Below are 20,754 nucleotides of genomic sequence, written 5' to 3'. Positions count from 1 at the left end.
GTGAATCTTGTCTATGAGGAAGAAGAACTTTATTAATCTTTCAACACAAAATAATCCGCTTGCCAAGAGGCGCTTTGGCCTTCTTATGGGGTTAAAATAAAAGCTGTTCTGATGCTGAAATCTAGCAGTAGTGCATTTCTTCCAGGGAAGTGACTACATCAAACGGTGACAGTAGTTAGATATCAAAGGAAAAAAGGATATCAAAATGCTCTCATGAGTACCTGGAAGCCTTTAAGAAGCTGACAGCAGTGAAATACACAAATGCTCTTTTTCATGAATGAGACTGGGAAAGAAAATTAAGAGATCTGAATCTGGAAGAGATGGAGAACTTCAAGTTCCATGTAAGTTTTCAATATTGATGGACTACGTTTCCCTTACATCGTTTCTGCTTCAGCTAAATTACCAAAGGCTAATTATTTACCATATCTTGACATAAACTGTCTCTTAGGAAAGCTTTTCAAGAACCAGAAAAAAGTTATGCAGCATTTCCATGTAGTCATTTAAGAACTGGCTGTTTAGAAAACAGTAATACATGGTGCATTTACTTGAAAGGTTTTAAAACTACAAGAGCAGGACCAGGAAATTAACTCCAGAATATATATATTTCATAGAATTTTGTATTTCTTCCTTAAATATAAGTTCTGCAGTAGCAAATGATCTGTAATACTAAAGGGAGAGAATAAAACCCTATGTACTTTTAGACTTTCCAAAGGCAGCTATTACTTTTCTATGTTACTTATCTTACTTTGTCTCATTCTGAACCCTTCATCACAGCCAGAGAAGGCAGAACACTAGGTGGGGGAAGACACAAGGCTCTCCTTCTGCTCAGGGTTAGCTTATGTGGGTTTGCATTTAAGAATCACTAGATATAATGCACAGACTGTGAGGAAATACTGGAACCTAGAAATTTCTCTTGCAGAGGACCAGGTTGGAAAACCAGCTCCATCGTCTGTTCTTGTTTTGTTCTCAGCTTTGTATCCCATTCTGCAAGGACCATGGATGAACAGCACAGCTGAAAAGTAAACCAAATCTGCCCAGGGTCTGTAACAAGGCAGCACTCTCCAGGATGAGTGAAAATATAGCTATAAACTTCTTCAAGCTCCAAAGAGAATTGAACAGAGATCTCTCAGCCCCTGGACAAGTACTAGATGTTACAGAAGAGAACCTTCTGTCCAGATTTTCGGATGAATTGATTTCTTGATGTGTTTCACCTTTTCTTCATGCATCATTTACACCGGTGACTGAGATGCAGATCCACTCCATCTGTGAGCACCAGACATTTACAGGAGATGGTTTCTGAATAACAGACCAGATTGGAAGGCAGCATCTCAGCACATGCAGAACCAGACCTCAGGCAAGCTGGGAATCTACTGACTTTGGCTGCTGGGCAGAACTGTTGCCTCCTTAGGTGCTGGATCTTAAATTAGATATCTACATTCTGCTGTCAAGTGAAACTTCAATATCTAAACACCTCTGGGAACTTTGAGAAAAGATTCCCCCTCCGTGCTGTCTTTGCTACTGCTTGTTGTCTCACACAGCTAACAATTTTTCCTTAGGCAGCTCCATTCTTACAAGCTACTTGGAAATACAAACCAGGATATTTTCTGTGCAAGTCTGAAGGTTGGTTCTGTGGGAATTTGAAACTACAAGCTGATTTGAAATCATGAGGCAGTGCCAGAGATAACTACACTGTGAGAGATTGAAAATCTGGACCTATCACAAACCATTCAATGGCAATAGGCTGTAAATGAGGGCCTAAGATGTGACTACTCAATTTCCTACTATGTGCTTATTATTCCAAAAATACTCCATGACAAAGTATTCTGTTTTGTCTCAGTATCTGTGGAAATGTTTGAGTATTTACTAACTCTTACTTAGTTCCTGATCTCTTTGGCAGCCTTTTCTCAACACATTTTTTTCTTATTTATAGTAATGACTTGCTGCCATGCTACTAAAATGTTAAGAAGGTGAAAACTTTCACAGTTCAGCTATGTCAGATGTTACAGAAACAGCAGGTTTGCAAACCCAGCCTGAAGTAACCACAGGGAAGCTGTATGGTCCAGTATATTGCAGAATATTGGGGCTTTACTGACTTTGCTCCTAACCAGTACTCTGCTGTATTCTGGGACTAAAGTACATAGGACTTGTCACAGTTCTAGTAACCAATCAAAAAGAAATGTCATAGGAGTACAGATTTTCTTTATAAATAAAAGTATTTATAGAAATACTTTTAAGAAATAGGCTCTTTTCTTCCCTAAGGATTTTAAAATACCAAACTTTTAAATTACTTTTGCCAGTTTAAAATAAAATCTTGCTTTAAAAGACATTATGAAAGTTTAAAAATAAAATATTTCTTACTTTCACAGAGTTAACACATCTCAGATTACTTAACTGCAAACTCATCCAAAACACTAAATTTGAACATGGCCTTTTTTATGCAATGGGAGATTACTTAATTTAAGATGCTTAACTAAATCTCTATATACTACAGTCCTGCACAACTTTCTCACTCTCCTGGAGTTACAGTTAGTTCCTTTGAAGTTTTGCTTCAAGGAGAAAACAAGAATGTTGAAACACTGCTGTGAGGCATGAGGTGGATTGATTTAATGCACCAATATTTTAAAAATATACCAAAAATAAAATACTTTCACAACCCAGAGCTTTTATTTACTGATGAATCAAACATACCAAATAGTTCTCATCTTGAAAGGCATAGTGCAATGTAGTAATCCACTGACAATCTCCATTCACCAAGACATTTCTCTCCTCTCGGAAGCAAGCTGTCTAAAGGAAGAGAAGGGGAGAAAAGCCATTGTCAACATCAACAAGTAGTTTTCACAGGATGAATATATATGGATGTTTTATGGGATTATTTCAAATTACTGAACAGAGGTCTCTATTCATTGGAATTCAGTCTACACAAGTGACGTGCCAGGGAATCTCTGCAGGTTTTAGTCAAGCATTCACTCACTCTAATCCTGACTGCAACTTTAAAAAACAAAACCAAACCAAAAAAACCCAAACCAAATGAAAAAACCCCACCAAGCTCCCCTCCTCCACCCAAATCCCACAAAAGTCCACACCAACACACAACACACCCCAACACCAAAAAGCCCACAAGCCAATTCAAGTCAAAGTTAAATCTTTGTTTTACAAAACATTTTTAAAAGTCAGAAAATAATAACTTGACACTACCATATGTAGCCGAAAGTTAATGGCTCTAGGAAAATAAGTCTGATTCTTCTGATAAAGACCTTTATGAAAAGAGTTTCACGTACACTTTTATTACATTACAGTCCCAGTTCCAGACACCGCTAACACACAGGGGGAAATAAGCGTATTTTACTATTACTGTCTTATCTTTGTCCAGTATAATACATTTTCATTTTCAATAATCTTTACTCAACTTCAAGCGGCACACTGCAACACTTCAGAGAAGCAAGCTCTGTGTAACAGGTTTTCTCAGCATCTTTACATAAAACCAACTTTCATAAACTTCAAGCGAGTCCTCCTCAATAAAAATATATTAATGTTTTTATCGGATAAGAACTATTATGAAACAGACCTTGGGACTCTTCTGTTACTCTCAATCCAGAGAGGCATTACCAGGTTATTTGATAGCTACAGATGGAAGTGTTTGGATTCTAGAAAAGAACTGGTTTGGGTTTTTTTTGGTCATTGCCACTTCTTCAGATGTCTTAGGAAATGTACTATGGAAATGTGCCTGGGAAGGCCAAACCTTCCTACATACTGACTGCACCTTACAAATGTATCTCCAACTATTTTCCCCTCAAAGGAAGCAAAATTTAATCTACATTTTTACTGAAGAAGACCATGCTGTGGTCACACTGTGAATTAGTAATCGCTGGTGCAAAGAGAAGTAAATTGTAATTAAATGCCAACTGAGTGGTTTAACGGTTTATGAATGCAAGGCCAAAGCAGCGCTCTGCAAAAAAGGCTGGCGGCTACAGCAGCTCCAAGTAATCCTATCCCCTTCCCACAGCACCAGAGCACAGCACTTCTCAGCTCTCCTGGCACCACGACGTGAGGAAGCTGCCAACACAAAAAACTAGTTTGTTTATTTTCGAAGACATCAGTCCCTTGATCCAGTTCACTGTGCAACCTCAAATGGCGAGGGAATGTTATGAACACTGAAAAGCCAGTAACGCTGCTGAACACCACATCATGAATTCAGAGCATAAAATTCTCCTTCTCTGCTTACACTAGCTTAAAAGGCCTTGAGATGTGACTTGAAAAAGCATGACAGGCTACCTCATCAGCCAGTCAGGACTTATTTGGAACTGTCAACAGTAATACACTAATGGCTATGTATTTTGCTGTGAGAACAACAAATACAAACGGTCCTTATCAACATAAATGGCATGCCTATTTTTGCTTCCAACCCATTTGTGGATGTCAGGTGATATTCACTAACCTTTCCTTTATTTTAGTGGCTTCCAACCATACGAGTTTTTTTTCTTGCAGCTACATGAATAAACAATATTTTGCTAACTTCTTGCTATGTTTTCTGTCATGCACAACAAACCAACCAGTGCACCAACATGCTTCTTAACCCATCCATAATAATAATAAGGATAATATTTTTCTATAATAGATGAGGTGGATTAATAAAATACTTGAAGTCTGCCTTTTCAGTGGAATTCTCCATTTAAGAGGTTACTGTATTCTTGCAGGCTTCATTTTTAAAACTAACAGGTTTTACCACATTTGGGAACTTTTTAACCCCCAGATGTTGTATGAACTTGATATGCAAGTTGTAACATCCTGCTTATCCAGAAAAGCCAAACCAAATGAGCAAACTGATCAGGAAAAGACAAAGCGGTCCTGCAGAGAAGACAGTTCCTTTATTGTCCTTTGCAGTTAGGCAAAATCAGCAAAAAGAAAACTTTTTCATACTGTTACTTTTCCTAAGTTTGTATTGGGAAAGCTCTTGCTGATTATACATCCTTCATGCCTGCCTGAGAGGATGATTTAGTTGCATGATTAGAATACAACTTGTAAACAGCTGTCCTCTCTACATGCAAAAGCTGCATCAACTTCAGCCACTTAATGAAATCACTTTAAACATGACTGAAGTAAGGCAGCATAGCTGTATTTTCATTAGAGTTTGGGAGACCCCCGCAAACATTTGTGTTTAAAATAATTCTGTACTGACCAATGCATTAACACAGCTGAAATCTGTGTAGAAAGGGCACCAAATTTCCCTCCTACAGGGAAAGTCTTAATGCAGAAACGCTGATGCAGCACAGCCCGGGGTGTGAATTCTCCTGACAGCTCAAAGGAGAGCCGGGTGGCAGCGGCTGCTGCCGCCTCTAAAGAAGCGCATGGATGGATGGATGGACAGACTGTGACTAAATCAGGCAAAGGCAGTGGTGAAGAGGGGCTTAACAAGAGGGAGGAGATTTGGTCACAGGAAAAGGCCTGGCACTGACTCACTGAAAGGAAGGGAGGAACTCGGAAGGGCAGGCTGGGGGGAGGAGGTGTCAGAAGAATGGGAGAGGGAAGGGTCAGCAAGCTCAGACCACAGCAAAGCCGCTGCTGCTTGCCCCTTAACAGAACTGCTGCAAGTCCTGATGCACTACATGTCTTTTCTCTTCAAATCTATAGTTCATTTATCTGCTAACTTACATAATACTATGTATGTGCCATAAGGTTTTCCTCCACCATGGAGGAGTATGTATCCTAGAAATATCTATCCTAGAAAGCTGCTTCCCACTGTGCGTTCTTAGCATTCTTTTCCTAATGTGTGAAGTACCCATTCGCCTTTACATTTACACCATTTGCTGTGACAGAGTACACCTCCTTTCGCCAAAAATCCCCCTCTTAAACAGATTTACCTTCTTAACACGTTTTGTTTTACAGTCTGAATCTGATTCCAAAATATTTAGTCATAGTTTTACTAGCTACATAAATCCTGTTACAAACTGTAGGATGCAAAGCTCTTTAATGCCTGTTTTCTGAATGGAGGAGAAGAAAGACCTTTTACATAACGTTTTTGTATACAGCTGTGAATGTCATAGTAGCACCAATCTCAGCTTTCATGTAGTCTTTAACTTGCCTTTACTGTAAACAAAAATCTGGCCAATAAATTCAGGGTAAGAACTAGGGCAGACTGTCTGGTAAATGAATACACAGTAATGCTGAGAACAACAGATGCCTGGAAGGGACTGTCAGACTTGATTGCATTAAAACAGCTTAAGGAAGGAAAAAAAAAAAAAAAAAAAAGAGAGAGAAAAGAACAAAACTCCTATGCTCATGAAATAATTCTTCCTAATCTGGAAGAGCTTCAATGTAATCTTCCTAATGTCATTTCAAAAATTCTCTGTGTTAAAAAACCGTATTACTTACCTCTGCCCTTTTAAGCATTTCCCATTTATTTAGAATTTTCATTGCATAAATGCGCTCCGTACACTTCATTTTAACAACTGCAACCTGAAATAATAAGATATCTTTATTTAATGGGAGCATGGTCAGAAAAATACAATATTTAAAGAGATCAATACTCACACAAAAGCATGGTCAGAGAAATACAGTTTTCAAACAGTTTAATGTTCACAAATCCATAAAATAAGTTACTAAGGAGACATCAGTGATCAACTGATGCATTGATAAACTGCAGCCTGAGTCTTTGCTCTTCTATCTTCCTCCAACATTACTACTATGTGCTTGATGCACCATGTGTGGTCAAGAGCCCATGATTCAGTACATGGGGGATGATACAGGAGGAGCATGAATCTTTTCATATGAAGATGTGTAGTAAAGCTGCATTGTTTCCCAAGAACAAGTGGGGCTTGTAGTCATGCCTGCAGCCAGTGGGGCAACATTTAAAAGGGCAGCCTGAGAAAACAAGAAAGGCTGCTGTCAATAGAAATATACTACATTTGACTAATTTGTTTTCACATTTCAGGTCTCAGAAACTTGAAAGCTATTTGCAAATTAGCATGCTTTTGTGTACCATATACAGATATTTTAAAAGAAAAAAAAATCATTTATTTACCATTTTGCTTACAGCATTTTACTATGCATCCTGTGTATTAGACTTGCTTACACTGATCTATTATTAACAGTAGCTCTGCATACAGCTGTAAGTGGAAGAAAAAAAAAAAAACCAAGAATACAAAAACTTCAAGGCTTAGGAATGCAAAGACTTTATTTTTACCAAGACTTGTATTCTCAAAGACCAAAACTAATTCTTCTTGTGGTAATGCCATCATTTCCACAAAGTTCTTCCAGTTGGCTAAAGACAAACACGCATCATGACTAACACAGCAACATTTCCACAGGACTATACATGGACTGCTTGAATATTTCTACTGCTTCTCAGCTCATCTCTGTTTCAGAAGCAGAAAACCAACCAGCTTTCACTGCTTCCAACAGAGCTCTGAATAGCTGTGTGAAAAGGAATGACATCACCTCACCTCTTCTGTTGCTTAAAAACTCTTATCTAGAAAGGATTCAGCTACAGCAGCTTTTAGAAGCTGCTGACTATGAAAAAAGGTTGGAATAGTGCATCAAGCAGAGCAACATCATCTTGAGGAGGGAAGAGAGAAATGTAGTGTCACCCTGCACCTTACCAGTAAAGAAGTTCCAAGTGAGGGGCAGGGAAACTACTGCTACTCTGGTAACACAAGAACAGGATATTCACATTTACACAGACATCTCATCCTGCAGGTACACAGCTCAGCCCTCTGCGCCTTAGCGAGTGAAGCTCCACTCACCAGGTGATGTCGTGGGTGACAGCACCTTGTACACACCTGCAGTCATGTAACAGACACACAGCTCTGCAAAAAGGTACCGCTGCAGGAAAGACAAGGGAATCTGGCCCTGGACACAGCTTGCAAAGGCACAGCACTAAACAGCAAATTCTCTAAGTGAAGTAGAATATCCAGAGCTACATTACAACCCCAGTGGCTCCTGGCCTACAAACACCTCCCACAGACACTTCTTATGCTGTGGGGGAAGGATGAGCAAGACAAGAAAATTTCAACCAAATACACGAGGCTCCTTGGCACATATGAAACTGTTCAACTGACCTTCAGTAATGGCCTTAAATGTAAACAGCCTTGCTCTTCTCCTCATCACAGTTAAAAGTCATTGTAAAAACCTCTCTCCATACACTTAATTGGGTCATTACCCAGATCCAGCTGAAAGCACACTGTAAGTCAAACAGTGCATTAAAAGCTTTTGAGAAACTGCAAGATGCTGACATTACCCACTACACTTTTTAAACTGTTCCAGACAGAACATGGTGACTCAGGAAATGCCCACACCTCCAGTGCAGGGACAGGGACAGAGCAACACGAAGGTTACCTGCTGCAGAGGAGAGGTTACCTGCTGCAGATGAATGAACCAATGCTCTGGTTCATTCAGATGCAATTTGCAAGCATAGCTCTGTGAGCCCCGGTGTAGCAACATTCAAGTTTCGTAACACCACAACACTAGAACTGCTCAGCCATTTAAGTACAAATACAGAGCACAAATCAGAACCCAGATAGGCATCTACTGCACTTCATCTAAGGCCATCACTGTGGAAAAGCACTGCAGGACATCACAAGTGTGCAGCGTGCTCAACTGCTGAGTTGATGGAAGCCTGGCATCATGGAGGGCAGGCACAACTGAGGAGCTGTGCAAATGTCAGAACAAAGTGGCAAATGAGACAGGCCTGGAAAAAGAAGAAAGGAAAAGACGAAAGGATGCCAAATCTGTAGGACTTATTTAGCAATTCCCCAGTCACTAACTATATTAGTGCTATTTATTTTCAACTGAAAAGACTGCTTTAAAAAGACCAACTTAAACTTCCTGGAGGAAGATAATTGTCTTCTGTGGAAGAAAAAGTATAGCTCATAAAAAGAAAGCTGACTCATATTTTCACATTAAGTGGTTATCAAGTTATGGCACCAGTAAACACACTGCTGCTTTAGTTATACGGGTGACAGTGGGACAGCTTCTCATGTCAGCAGAAAAATTCATTGACCCACACAGCAAATTAGGTAATTTGCCATGAATTTTATCTCTGGAAAGAAATCTTAGGGCTGCTGAAGATATCCCACAGAAGTGACAGAATTTTTGCCTGACTAGACCTGACTCCCCAATCAATTCCAATAATTAGGATTTTTTTTAAAGAAAACAAACAGAAAAGCATAACCTATACTTCATTGAAGTCTGAACTGAAACAGGGAAGCACAAATAAAATTAGGCCCTGATAAACTCAGTGCTATTATAAGGAAGAATACTGTTACAATATTGGAAAAGATCCTTTTTTCTGTAAAATACCTCGGCGTTTCCTTGAGTTACCTTTCTTTTACTTTCTTCATCAGGTGGCAGCATTTCTAAGTTTACTTTTGTCATATAATGCTTTGTCCCCTTCTGAGACGTTGCAGTGGAGTTGCTTTTTCTTCCTTTTTACATTAATTTTTCCTCCTCTGGAATACCTCAAATTCAGTTACAATAACCACACTGACCACTTTGCGAGATCAAACAGAGGCCTCTCAAACTGCACTTGTGCTAACCATGCAAGATGTCTGGTTTTAAATATGATGGTTTTTATCTTACATACCAATCCACCACATCTACTAACGTAAGGAAAAACCATTCAGTTGGTGTTCAGAGGTATTCCAAAGGACACGGATTTGTCCTGCTACAAATGCCTGCTTTAAGAACAAAAGCATTGTTTCAATCTTCAGAGTTTAAAAGTCTACTGGCTGAACAAGTGCTCATGTTATGCACAGGATTTAATACTGGTGTTCACTCTCCATTTCCAAGCCTAATACAATTTGCACTGTATTAGAAGTTAAAAAAAAAAAAAGGCAAAAGATAATGAAAGGAAAAAAATGTACCAGTAGAGGTATGATAAAACAGCTTCTCAGGAAGAAGATTTAATAAGCTAAAATATTCCAGGCTTGGAAGAGGTAACAGCTATGAGAGACACAAGAGAACATGAATGTCACGGAGAGGATGAACAGAGAACAATAATTTGCCATTTCCCATAACACAGACATCGAAAAGCGTAAAGAAAAAAAGCAGGTAACATGAGTTAGTATAGAGTTAACGAGGAAGTATTATTGTCACACAGAAGTTTTGTGGCCACCTAAGTACTCAGAAGGTATTTAAATACAGACATGCTTAATACCAGAGTAGCACACACAGCAGTGTGCCCCTCAGTGACTACTGGCCACTGAGTCAGAGGGGTGGGCTGGGGAGTCCCTGAGCCTTCAGCCACTGGAAACTGGGAGGATTCAGCTCTGCTCTGTTCCTGGATTTTTTCCTACACCTCTCTACCTGGTCAAAGGGGTTGGACATGGGCTAACAAATCCACACACCTCTGGCACAGATCTACCACCTTTAATACCTGTGTCAAACTAAGGAAATTAGAAGTTACTCCCAATTTGCATCTCATAATGCCGGTTGGAATGCAGAATCAAGGGGGCAAAATGCTCAACAATCACTGCGTAGTCTGGTAGATATTTAGGTGATTCTATTTTATTAAGTCTTAAAAATGTGACAAGGAAAAATTGCAGATGCAAGGGTTCCCCCGCCACTGCAAGCCCCATTCCAGCCCGTATGGATTGATCACCATCTGATTTGATTAGCATCACTGTGACTTGTCAGGCTCAAGTCTGGGGCAACAGGAAAACTGCAATAAAGCTCAAGTACGTTTCCTCAAGGATTTCAGAAAGCCTAATGAATCCTAGTGCCTACCCTTCAACCAGCTTTAGACATATTTATGTCAAAAAAATGTATGATAAGTGAGGCTAAAGCATAATTGAGATCCATCTACTGTAACTACAAGCCACAATACCCTATCAGATTTGTATTGTTCTGCCATCCATTTCCTTCCCATATTTTGTGTCTCAAAGCTCTGTTTCACTTGTAGTGCAATAAAATAAAATAAAGAACCAATATAGCTTAAAGTAGCTTTTCTAGACTTCAGCAAGAGTTAGTATTTTGCTTGAATTGCTTTATAGGAGTATTTTGCTGTTTTGATCTTCAAAACCCACTCAATACTGACATTTAGGGCTGCACTGTGCAAAGCCTTCCCAGGTCAAGTTCCACCTTTCCCAATGTTCCAATGAAATCCACAGGGTGCAAATCTGAGCCAAATCATCCTCTACAGACATGACAGAACTTCCCACCACTGTACTTTGCCCTTTGAGTGACATGATCAACATTAGTAAGCAGCATCAAGTTACAAATTTTGTTTTATGTAAATAGTAAGTATGATGCAATAAAGTGCAGAAATCATTTAAATATAAGACTGGCTTTTCAGAAAACAATTAAGGCAACTAACAATACTTCTTAAAAATCATGCTGGCATTAATTTCAAAGCAAAGACAAAAAAAAAAAAAACAACTCACTAGGACACTATTCATGCTCATGGTACCTTAAACTTTCAGGTAAAACTTATCTTTAAGGACTTGACTTACAGGTATAAGGTGAAACTGCCAAATGTTCTCAGCTGAAAAGAAGAGGAACACAGACATATAGGCGATAATACTTGTTCAAACAGCTCACAATGGCTGGTAGTTAAGAAAAGAAGGCAAACTGAGTCTGGAATTCACAGGCAGATACACACCACCGGGAATGGGTAAACATTACTGCCTTGCAATACAAAATCACTGGAAACTCCACAAAGCCACACCTCAGAAAAATAAACTTCATCTGGAGCAGGTGTGAAAGAGGGTGAGTGAGGTGATCAAGAAACTAAAGAGCCTCTCATGCTACTGTGGGAATAGAAAAACCCTTATTTGTGGAAAAAAAAGAGGAAAAAAAAGCATTATTGTTATTATTCAAGGCCAGGGTGGATGGGGTTCAGACCAACCTGGCCTAGTGAAAGGTGTCCCTGGCCCATTGCAGAGGGGTTGGAACAAGATGATCTTCCAACCAAAACTATGATTCTATCTAAAAATAAAATTGGAAGGAAGGACATCAATAAAAGTGGATGATAAAAGATCTCCTTAGTCTAACGGACATTAAAATTACATGGATAAACCAGTATAAAGTAACACGAATTAACCTTTGATGGGAACTTGGAACAGCTTTAGACATTTGAGGAGAGATTTCAGTCAAGCCTTTCAACTGGGAGAAGAGACAAAATGTCATTTCAGATGTAAACCATTTACCCATAGTGTCTTATTACGAGATTTATAATTGAATATTACATTCATTTCCTTTGGTTAAAGCTGGCTTATGCCACTTTTACTCTACTATTTCTGTCTCATGCTATTGATACCTTGCACACCAGCTACTGCAAAAATACTGCAGGAATTACTTTATCCTCCTGACACTTTCAGATAGGAGAAAGTCTTTAATATAGAACTCATTAGTTGATAATTTTAATACTGCATCTTTGAGGAAAAACTGGTCTGGGCTGCTCTATCAGTTTTTTTATGTCTATTTTACATATAAATTTAAAAACCAGAGCATCTTTTGATAGAGCTCATATGCCATGGTGCAGATTTCCAAAGCAAAATCAGGGTTTTTTGAGCATGCAGTGTGTATCTTCATGTTGTGCAAATAAGAAATCCCTTACAAGTACCAGCCAGAAAGATTCTGCAGAAGAATAAAAGCCCCAAATAGCACCTAAGCTGTTCCCCAGGACCGGGGGGCTTGCAGAGACAAATGGCTGCTCTCACAGCAGCACCACAATGAACTGTGTGTGTCTCTCCAGCTCCTTGCAACCTGCCTGTCTCCATAGTTACTCGGTGCTGCCACACAAACACACACGGAGCTGGGGAGGACTGAGATAGCAACCAGCTCTTTTGAAGCATTTTAAAAACAAAGCAGCTTCTTTCTTCATCCATTTCCACAGCAGAAAATAGCTTGCTTTGATTTAATTTTCTTTTTTCATGGAGAGCATATTAAAGAAAAGCAGAGCTAATTAAATACTTCTTTTGCATCGTGTTCTGAATGCTTTGACTCTTTGAACAGTTGAATGAAAAGTGTCATATGTGGTGTGGAATACTCTGGAATTCTATTAATCTACAATGTAGGAAGGCACAGTCCCTGTTGGGCACCGAACACCAACCACCAAAGCTTCTGAATAGGTGAGACAGCCTTAATTGCAGTCCATAGGCTCCTGGTGCCCCAGGTTAATTTCTCCAAGTACATCAAAACACCGAACTCAGTGCCCTACAGCTGTGATTACAAGGTGGAAAGGGCACAAAGAGCTCTCTCTGCCAAGCATGACTGACCACGGGAAGCTTAGGTTTTACATATTCACTTCTGACTCTCACTGCAAACTCAGCCAGTATCTCTCTCATTAGAAACCACATCAGTGATCGGAACCTGTGGTACACAGGGGATCAGTCTTATTCTCTCACAGCCATTATTTTCTTCTGGAAACACACTTTTCTGCCTGTTGATCCCAGCTGAGACTCTGACTAAGTATCCCAAGCTGAGGTGACGTATTATTACTGAACACTACACAGATCAAGTCTGTACACAACAGCATTTACATGAAAAGGTATTTCTAATCCATCCAGAGCAGTAATACTTAGGTGGGGCACTTTAAGAGTTTTAGTTATTTTTGTACTAAGCAAGACCAAGCAGTTCCACCCTTCTGCTGGAATCACAGTAAGCATTGCTCATTCAAGAAATCCTTGCTAACAAACGAGGGAAGGAAAACAATTGTTTGAGTCCCACGCTGCCAAATTTCCAGGAGGTGTCAGCCACGTTATACAATCCAAGTTCTCAAACAAGGTACATTTTGACGAATTCTTCCTTCAGCAATTGCTCTTTGATTGGACTGTGTTGATCTACAGCAGTCTGCCTAGATGATCTTTTACACAGAATGAGGACATGTGACCTTAAAGACATACAAGCACCTTAGAGAGGGCAGATGAACCTTGCAACAAGCACACTCAAGTGTTTAGAGCTGCAGTCCCCACACAGTGTCCTCTTCCTATCCCTCTCACCCTGCTGTAAGCACAACTGCTCCCTGTTCCTTTGGTATGTGCAGCCAAACACCAAGCACACAGCACCTCTCAGCCTAGCCTGAGTTTCCCAGGTAAGCACAATCCCACCAAGCACAGCTTCTCAGGACATCTTCTCAGGATCATCTCATTTCAAGTAACGGTCCACGGTGTTTCTAGATGAAAGGAACAGTCAGGCACAGGCAAACTTCAAACCATAGGTGGAATGCTTTTTTGGTTTCTTTTTTGTTTTGGTGTGGTTTTCTAAAGGTTGAAAATTTTAAAGAGTTTTGCATTCTATGCTGAAACTCCTTAAATCTCTTAAAGACTGTATTTTCACTTCTGTGTAGTTTGCAAAAGTGATTTTCACTCTTGTGTAGTTTGTGTGTTTTCTGTGTAGTTCACAGAAAACTTCATGCTACACAGAATACTCTTTCTTGTATACAAACAGACTTCTACAAGTCATTTTATTCATAGAAACCTGAATTAAGATAACAGAAACCCATTTTACTTCTGATTTTATTTCAGGGGGCTTTTCACTTATTTTTAGTTTTGTTCCTTGTGAAGGTTGTCCCTCTGTACATGAGCTACCTGCCTGTATGACCTGGAAAATGAAAAACTGAAAGTAATACTGGGCACTCACGAACATGTTCCACCCAGATGGGTACGTACCCAGGTGAATACAGCCTAGGACATGAAGAAGAACCATGAGTAGTTTATCATTCTTCTAGCATTTCAAATTATAAGCTATTCTAGCTGCCACACACTCAAATAACATTTCAAACTTTTTTTCCTAACTGTGAAACCTTTGAAAAAAATAAAATATGTTCTCATGCCAGTGACTTCCTGAGTCAGAGCTTTACATGCTGCTTTAAGGGACATTCAGACATTCACCCTGCTTGCCAAATGGTTCGCCTCCTTTATGTGAAAGGAGAAGTCCAGGTGGCTACAGAGGAAATCTCTAGGCTCTAAACTAGGCTGTTTATCTCCCAGCATAATAATGAGAATTTAAGAAACGTTTGTCCTCTTGCTTTCTCAGACATGCCATGCTACAAGAACTTTCATTCAGGTGGTTTTGCGGTGGATTTTGTTCTCATATTGCTGGGAAAACTGTCAGGAACCAAGTTGAGGTCTGCAAAGATGAAAGAAAGCAAGAAAGCAAGCAAGAAAGAAAGCAGTAGTGACATGCCAGTACAGATGTGTTCTGGTGATTATATCAATCTGCCTTAGATACTGATTTTGTAGTTGTGTTCACAGGGATAAGCTCACATGTGCTCTCAATCCTCTCTCTGGTCAAATACCACGTTTCCTTCCTTGGCTTACATGTTTTCTGGCAAAAACTGACCACTGATCCTGACTAATAACTAGTATCATGCTTTTATTTTGTTTAAACTATATTTCTTCAAAGCTACTGATTTATGAGAAAGTTCTTTGGGAAGAATAAAGCCCCTGGCATTCTCCAAAAAGCTAAACTGAGAAGTATGGAATGTAATTTTCATCCTTTTTGAAGTCTACCTTGTTGAACTGGTCACTATTTAAATTAAACGACTAAATTCTAACAGGAATATGTTTAATTCTGATTAATTTCTTTATACCGTTAAAGAAATGTTTTATAGGTATTCTTAAAATGTATTTTTAGCACATAAAGTAATTTCCAACATAGTTCCTACGTATGTATGAAAGTACTACAGAAAAATTACTCACAGCTCCTCTATTCAGTTTTCTCAAGTGTTGTTTTATACTAGTCAGATGCCACCAGTTCCTTTCATAAAACTGTATTTCCTTTTCTTATTATGGAATGTCAACCTTTACATAATTACTATTTTATAATACCTATAAAATCTGGCAGTTATAGCAGTGTGGTATACACAAGGGTCAAAGGATTCTTTCATAAGCAAAAATCACAAAATATTCTGTGGTAAGGGGGATTAAAGTATAATGACTTTAAAATCAATGATTCCTGTATAATTTAAACTGATCAAAAGTTTCAAGCTGCTGCAACTACAAACTAAAACTTTTCTAGGTAAGAGATGAACAAGATGTGATATTGACAGGCAACTGACACCACTGACTTTGTGAGCACTCACAGCTCTAACAGAAGGACCGAATCAAGATTCTTTCTCATTTCACTTCTGCGAAATTTCATTTCCACTGGGGGGATGGGATGTGTGAATTGCTTTTGTGAAGTTCCACACTTTTCCAAATGAAAGAGTATGAAACACATTGTTGATTCTGGCACTCCAAACACTATTCACACAAGTTTCCACCCAGATTTTGTATCTTTTATGCACCTTAAGACTTTGATCCAAAGCAAAGAAAGGTCATCCTAAACCCTCTACCAAATATAATCTGAAGTCTCTTGAAATGCATATAAATACTTCATCTATTGTAGTGAGACTTCCAGCTGGTCAATTCCTTAAGTAGAGAAGAGCATCTTTTGAAAAAGAACAGAACAAGTACTACGGAAAACAGGCCTTCCTTGAATATTATACTGTGGGAAGGCATTCCCAACACTGACTCCATCTGAAAGTCACTATAAAGGGTTCCCATTCTTGATAGCTAAAGCAATCACTAGTCTAATTCTGAAAAGATCCAGAAACCTTTTCTAATCCTGCCAAAAGACAAACTGCCAAAACGCTAATCTAAAATTCTTTAGATATCAGTGGTCACAGCCACTATAGCAAGTCATTTGGCACAGCAAAAGTAGAACAACATCAAAGTATCCTGTGCTGAGCCTTCCCCTCTATACTGTATGCAGCTCAGGAATTTTGTTTCAGACTGTATCTAGCCTGATTTCCTGGACTAAACATGCTTTGAAGCTGTTAGGAGAGTCAAACCCAGTGATTGATTCTTATGCAGTCCTTGGATCCAAAAGGCCATTTGGTGCGCACCTGGAATGGAGGTTCTGCTTAGTTTCCTCCAGAAGAAACCCAGCTCATGGAGAGTAAAATCCTTATGCAGTAGTTGAGGGCATTGTCTTCAAAATGGTGCCACTGCTTTGAACCAAAACCGTAACAGAGAAACAGACAGGTACTACTACTGTCTTGATTCTTTAGGCCTTTTATCTACTTATAGACCTCTCTCCTTAGACTTCTTTTCTGCACTAAGTTTGTAGCTCTCGGTCCTCCCTCGGACTAACCAATGTTTTTCCAATTATTGCTTTTTCCTGACAAACTTTTTACAGTAACTGTTTTTTTCTCTAAAAATCGTGTTTAAATAATGCTCAAGTGAATCACTCAAATGAAATAAGTGATTTTCATGCAGTATTTCCATTACTCTCAGATAACACTTCCTTCTTTGTAACAAATACTGCACTCATCAAGTTCAAGATCCACTAGAAAGTGAACTTTTGTCTTACAGGGCAAGATGTTATTGCTTATCTGGACATTTTATTAAAGTAAATAAGCTGCTTCCTTCAGCAGCTGTGCTCACGATGGTTACATGTAAACTACATGTTACAACATTACACATGATGAGACATTCCTGAAACATTAATTTCCGTCTTAGGGGTCCACTTTTCTCAAAAGTAGTGTCTGAAGTGGCTTAAAATCACATGGATATGAAGTCATTACTTCACCCACTACCAATTGCAAGTGCACATAGAAACCTTTTTGCTTTCTGAACCCAGGTCAAGAAGGGTCCTGGGGTTTCTCTAGCTGTGTTTCTGGTTGCCCTGTGCTATCCCTACATTCAAATCCTACATGAAAGAGTTCAAAGTGTCTAGAACACACCATGCTTGGAAGGAATGCCTGGCATGGCAGAGAGTCCTGCTCTTTGTGGAGACAACAGGACATGGGGAACAGGAAGCTTATCCTTAGCCACGGGCAGCAAAAGCTGCAGCTGAGTGCTAACGGGCTGAAGTGAGCCACTAATGGCAGTCTCTGTCATTTAGTGTGGCACTACTTCAAAGAAGTTTCCTGAAAGAAATATAAAGGGTTTTTTACCTCTAGAAATTCTCTAGTTAATAACCTTTTTTGCTGTCAGCTATGACTTTAGTTACCTATTCTTAAATGCTGAAAAGGTTGTCTTTGAGGTTCTCCAGAAGTCTCAGGTATCCTATGCCTGCTGCCTGTGAGTGCTTTAGGCAGTGGCAAGCCCTACCAGGCTTGTGTGATTGATGAGACTTTCATCAAACATATTAAGAAGTAAAGCTTCAGAGTCCAGGGTCCCGGGACTGGCGAGTCCTCAAAACACAAGGCGTTCCTATCATCCCAGCATGACTCAACTTGCTGTCCAAAAAACAGATCCAGCAGCCTTTGATCTTCAAAGATGACAGGGAACAGCCTTTGAGGCAGCCAAATGCGTCTTTCTGCATTACCAGATTGCTACAGAGACAGGCAGATGGGTGGAGCAGCCTCCACGCTCCTACCATAGAAGCAGCCCAGCTCTGTGTTAAATTAGAGCAGCACGGAGCAGTACATATGGCAAATGGGAAAAGAGATCCCAAATTCAGCTGTGCAGCTGCTAGGTAGGACCCCCCTGTTCATACACACATCCGAGAGACACTTGTTTGGCTGCACTGAAGTCAGAAAGCCAGTCACAGAAATGGCACACCTGGACACCGAATAACCTGCTTCAAAGGGACCTTGCATTAGGTACCTAGCTATATCCCACATTTGGAAGTATTTTAGCACATCTCTGTGGACCTTTTGTCCTCAGGTCAACTGTAACAAGAAGTCAGATGCACAAATGATGGAAGTTTAATTTATTACTAGAAGTGAAAGTAAAAATCTCTTACCTCTCCAAATGCACCTCTTCCGATCACTTTTATAATTTCAAAGTCATCTCGATGGAGTTGCATTTCCTTTACCAATTTTGTAAATGGTTTTGCTGTTCAACAAAAAGAAAAAAAGAAAATTCAATTATAAAGAGAAATACCACAAGCCAACCCATAAACTGAAGGTCAAAAGTACTCACTGCATACCCGGAGCAACAGCAGATTTTAAACCATTACAACTGCACAGGGGAAAAAAGCTAATTTAATTAACAAAAATTTTTTAGATGTTCAATTGCATAAATGGTTCTGCCTTGCTGCTAGTAAGAAAAGTGGTCTTTCAGAAGGATTTCCCCCCCTTTCTTTAGGGTTTTGTGAATCAGTGAAGGACCATGTGAAAGGGAGAGCTCATTCATTACTGGTAAACCCCATGGACAATCTGTCCTACCCTGCAGGCACTAGATTAATTCTCTTCTTAAGTGGAGCGCAGCTTTACTTTTTATTATTTCAGCTAGTACCAGCTAAGGCTTTAACAACCCAAACTCAAGAGATAGCTGTCTCTACTCAACAGCAACAAAACCATTTCCCACAAGATCTGTGACTAATTTAAGGTTTTTTACTCTGAACTATCTTTTCTGCTAAGCAACATTCACCAGATTTCAATTAGACCAAGTACTGAAAGGTCTAAAAAGATGTCCAGAGATTAACTAACTTACACTTACTTTGTTCTGGTGGTCCCACATTTCTCAAAATATCTGGTAGATAAATTCCACTATACCTGCAGATCCATCAGTTTTCTCCTCTCCAGATCCCATTCAGAATACTTTATTTATTTCTAGCATATCACAGCATGTGGATCACTATTTAGATAGAACATTTGTTACAAGTCACTACTCTGAAGACCAGATCAATAAGGAAAATCAGTGGTGCGAGTGCAAGCAAAGTGCACAAGGACGAGTTTGCACAAGCACAGCAGCGGTTTACTCTTCAAACTAAGCACAAAAAGATTGCTGCTCTTCACCTCATCACAAACACTATTAGACCAAAAAGACCAAAGTTTCCCAACACATTTATTTTTTCCTATCTGCAACTAACTAAAACATCACAAAACTGTTACTTGTGATTCAGCCCAGACTCCTACTTTACCTCACCTTATATTATGATTAAGCTAATAAATTAGAAGCCAAACAGAATTTCTACAAGAGGGGTCACTGCCTTGATGGTGTATTTCAGATGCTAACACAAACAAATCAAACCTTACAACCAACACAGAGATACAGAAGTCTGAACTGGAGACTGAAAATTTCATTAGGAAGTCTAAGCAAGAATGCCTGAAAACCTCTCAGTGAAAACCTGTTAACTGCTAAAATAATGAAGAAACAGCTGTACTGAAGAACAGTCGTGCTGCTTCTTTGTACTTAGGAGGGTGTCACTGGAAAGGCTTCCTCCAGAAGTACTACCCCTTTCACTGAGAGTTTCTTGCCTATCCAAAGTATGAAATTTAAAGAACGAGACACTGCTAGATTTTCTGCTAGACTCCCTATTTCAGCTGGGCAGAAACGCCAATCATGCTTTCCCTCACCACAAGGTCGCTGAGACTATCATCTCAAACCCAAAATAACTTCCACTGAACTTCCCCAGCACCACCACCTCAAGCCAGTCAGAGACCCCAACCAGTGCAATCGGAGCCCTGTACAAGTAATGCACCACAGCTGTCAGCAGTGGTATTATCCATTGTTTGGAAGGTTCTCTCACCTCCTTCCCATCAAATGAACAGAGATGGAGGTAACACAACTGCAGACAAGAAATAAACATGAAAGCTCCCTTATTAAGTATGGGTTTCCTACTATAGAATGCTGGTCATTGAACTAATTTTATAGAACAACAGCTTCTGTCACTATAATTCAAGGAGAAATGAAATCTAGTATTTACTTCTGGAGGAAGGACACTAACTCAATAATAACTTTTAAATAAATAGCAAATTTCAGAAATAATTCTACTAAGTAAACAGAATATCAAAATCAGAGAATCACAATTATTTGGGTTGGAAGGGACCTTAAAGAACAGCTCATTCCAAGCCCTCTGCCATGGGCAAGCACACCTTCCACT

At 39.4% G+C, this 20,754-nt stretch overlaps 1 protein-coding gene across 16 annotated transcripts in view; it reads right to left on the bottom strand.

Moving 5' to 3' along the window:
* The window catches only part of CDC42BPB (CDC42 binding protein kinase beta), a 91,163-nt gene that overhangs the window by 43,587 nt on the left and 26,822 nt on the right, over nucleotides 1-20,754 (bottom strand). For all 16 annotated transcript variants that reach the window (XR_005701552.2, XM_040068783.2, XM_040068786.2 and 13 more), the window contains exons 2-4: nucleotides 18,670-18,761; nucleotides 6,370-6,453; nucleotides 2,689-2,784 (exon numbers count right to left, since the gene is read on the bottom strand). Coding sequence is in view for 15 of the 16 variants with exons in the window: in XM_040068783.2 (XP_039924717.1) it covers nucleotides 2,689-2,784; nucleotides 6,370-6,453; nucleotides 18,670-18,761 (272 nt within the window). In the remaining variant the exon portion in view is untranslated. The remainder of the gene's footprint in view (nucleotides 1-2,688; nucleotides 2,785-6,369; nucleotides 6,454-18,669; nucleotides 18,762-20,754) is intronic.

The sequence above is a fragment of the Hirundo rustica genome, chromosome 6, assembly GCF_015227805.2.
Source record: "Hirundo rustica isolate bHirRus1 chromosome 6, bHirRus1.pri.v3, whole genome shotgun sequence".
Lineage (NCBI taxonomy): Eukaryota > Metazoa > Chordata > Aves > Passeriformes > Hirundinidae > Hirundo > Hirundo rustica.
Note: the sequence above shows the minus strand (reverse complement) of the source record. Positions and strands in the feature narration are given on the sequence as shown.